The sequence below is a fragment of the Cyprinodon variegatus genome, unplaced genomic scaffold, assembly GCF_000732505.1.
Source record: "Cyprinodon variegatus isolate N-32 unplaced genomic scaffold, C_variegatus-1.0 Scaffold65, whole genome shotgun sequence".
In the NCBI taxonomy this organism is placed as follows: domain Eukaryota; kingdom Metazoa; phylum Chordata; class Actinopteri; order Cyprinodontiformes; family Cyprinodontidae; genus Cyprinodon; species Cyprinodon variegatus.
In genome coordinates this window covers 330557-333244 of record NW_015150518.1, presented here as the reverse complement: position 1 = coordinate 333244, position 2688 = coordinate 330557, and the positions used below count along the sequence as shown (strand labels likewise).

The following is a 2688-nucleotide window of genomic DNA, read 5'->3' as shown; positions in this document are numbered from 1 at the left end:
TGGATGGATGGATGGATGGATGGATGGATGGATCTCCAACTCTACCTGAACTTCTTTGTTCCACAAAATTATAAATTGTCTAATTTTCTTTTCTGCAGTTCTGCTCTGGAGCCCAACCCGTCATGCGGATTTACAAAACCGTGCTGTACTCACAGGAAGTGATGCACGTGGTTCTGGTCCACAGTCCAGCCAGTCAGAGGGAGTTCTCCCAGTTCCCTTCTCTGAGCCTCGACCCAAACGCTGTTTGTGTTTTCAGTGATGGATGTTTTATCTGGAGGCCCGAGGCGATGTGTGAAACTCATGGGTGAGATGGAGAAACCTCAAACATTCCCAGGGTTTTCCTCATTAAGCAGCTGAATCAGCATTTCTGACCTGTAAACACAGCAGCATGGATCAGCCTACAGAAAGACACCAGATAGAAGCATAAACACAGGTAACAATCTATGCTCAAAGGTTCATTATTGTTTCTTCCTCTCAGATACGAGCTGGTCTACAGACATCAAACCAGGCAGATGGAAACATGGACTTGCCCTCCTCAGTTTTATGTTTGGGATCATGTTGCAGTCGCCCTCCATGTTGGTCCAAAGGTAGCTTCACTGTGTCTAGTCTTCATCAGTCTGATTCTGGATCTCTGGGAGAACTGCAGAAGGACTTACACACACACACACACACACATTTACACACACACACGCACGCACAAAACACTTAGCAGTGATGGTTCTGGAATCTAGCAGCTTCTGGAAGGAAGGACATAGAGATAGATCTCTTCTTTTTCCTTTTCAGGTGTTGAAGTTCAACGTCGATCAGCTCAGAACTAAGCTGAAGTTCTGCCAGCAAGATGAAGTTAGTTATGGCCAAAACTTTGGAAACCCAGATGGTTTTGATGGCGCTAAAGCCGAAGTGAACAAGCTGTGGCCCGGCTGGACTGGACTGCTGGAGATTGAAAGGTCGCTGAAGCACAGTCTAACTGGTAGGACTGGTTTACCTCCGTCTAATTATCCATCAGGGGTCTGATTTAGAAAACATTGCAAAGGCTCCATATTAAAAAGTGTTCATACACCTTTAACGCATTTATGAACAGAGAGGGTCCAGTGTGTGCAGCAGTTCAGGACCCCATTCAGCACATATATCCTCTAGAGCAGGGGTAACCCATTAAAAATCAGCAGGGTCCGAATAAAGAAAATCATCAACAAGTAAAGGTCCAGAGACATTTTTAATTATAATCTGTTACTTTAAACAGAATTTAACACTGAAAAAATGAGGTATTTATTATTTTCATCCATGTTATACATTTTAAATGGGCTGCTAATCCGTGACCTCTGCTCTAGGGAGCCTAATTAGCTGGTAAATCAGTCACAATCATGAGCCAGAAAACTTTAGTAATCCCTCACAATTTAAAATCTTCCAGCAGAGCCACTGCACCCTGAGGCAGAGATGTCTTAACCTCATTAAAATGTTCATATCAATTGGGGTGAACGCCAAATACCTGGCTATGGGGAAGGGAAGTAAGGGTCAGTAAACCTTTCAATATAGCCTGGATTTTGATGTAGAAATTCTACTGCTTATGAATCTTATCTCTAATAAAATCGATCTACAGTCCCAGTTTCATAAGAAGTTAAATTAAGTGTCTGAGAGGATTTATAATTAAATCTGGCTTGGGTTCATCACGTCATTGTCATGATGTTTTTAAGAGATCTGACCCACATGCAGGAAACCACTCAGAGAACCAGAGAAAATTTTATTATTGAAATTATCAATAAGGTTGATCCAGGGTAACTCAGAGAGCTGGTGCACCGGAACTGGAAGTGAGAAGGTAGGTTCAGAGGTTAGTTCAGGGACCGTGGGAACTTGCAAATCAGAGATGAACGGGACTAACGTTAGAACAAAAAGGTTATCTTCCCAGAATCCAGTCGGTGTGGGCTTATGCAGAGATTGGGGGGCTCGTTGGAGGGCGGACAGATTTTTGGTTTGGTTGGTTCCTTGTGGAGCAATGAAGCGGACTGCCACTTACATTTCCAGGAGAACTTCAACGGGTTGTGTGGAGATTAATCCCCTACTCAGTTTGAAGCTCAAAACAATCCTTCCAAGGGGAGAAGGCCAAAAATCCAGTTTGCAGGATGACTTCCTGCCGAAAAGGCAAAGAAAAAAACAAAGTTAGAACTCAGAGAGACAAAGACTCAGCTTGACTCAGCTAAACTCAGCTTGACTAGAGTACTCAAAACTGGCAAACACTCTGGCGACGAGGTAGTGACAGTCCACCGCTTAAGAGTCCTCAGTAATGAGCACAACCAGAACAGGGCGCCACCTGGTGGTGGAGGGAGAGAACACAAAAAGACAAACACAGCCCACACACACTGGATTCCTAACAGTCATCCCTGCCTCCAAAATATGCGTAACATTTTCACACCCAGTTTGTCCTTTTAAACCTTCTTAAAGAGGCGTCCAATGGCTCTTTTAGTTTTTTTTTTTGTTTTTTTTTTTTGAAGAGAGTCTGAAAACCTGCACGAATAAAGGGACAAATTTTTTGTATCCTGAATATTGGGGTCCAGTTGCTGCTCTAATGTCACAATATTCCTTTTGTGCTTAAAGAATCAGAAAACTTCCAATCCAATCCAACCCACTTTATTTATATAGCACAGTTTAAATAAACACAAGGTTTCCAAAGTGCTGCACAAAAAGATAAAATAA

General features: G+C 42.7%; 1 protein-coding gene across 1 annotated transcript in view; it reads left to right on the top strand.

Annotated features, from left to right (window-relative positions):
• Window positions 1-101: 101 nt before the first annotated feature.
• LOC107082927 overlaps window positions 102-2688 on the top strand; it is a 6490-nt gene continuing 3903 nt past the window's right edge. Inside the window, exons 1-3 of the mRNA XM_015371824.1 lie at window positions 102-304; window positions 479-587; window positions 784-970. Coding sequence (XP_015227310.1) covers window positions 123-304; window positions 479-587; window positions 784-970 — 478 coding nt within the window. The 5' untranslated portion in view covers window positions 102-122. The remainder of the gene's footprint in view (window positions 305-478; window positions 588-783; window positions 971-2688) is intronic.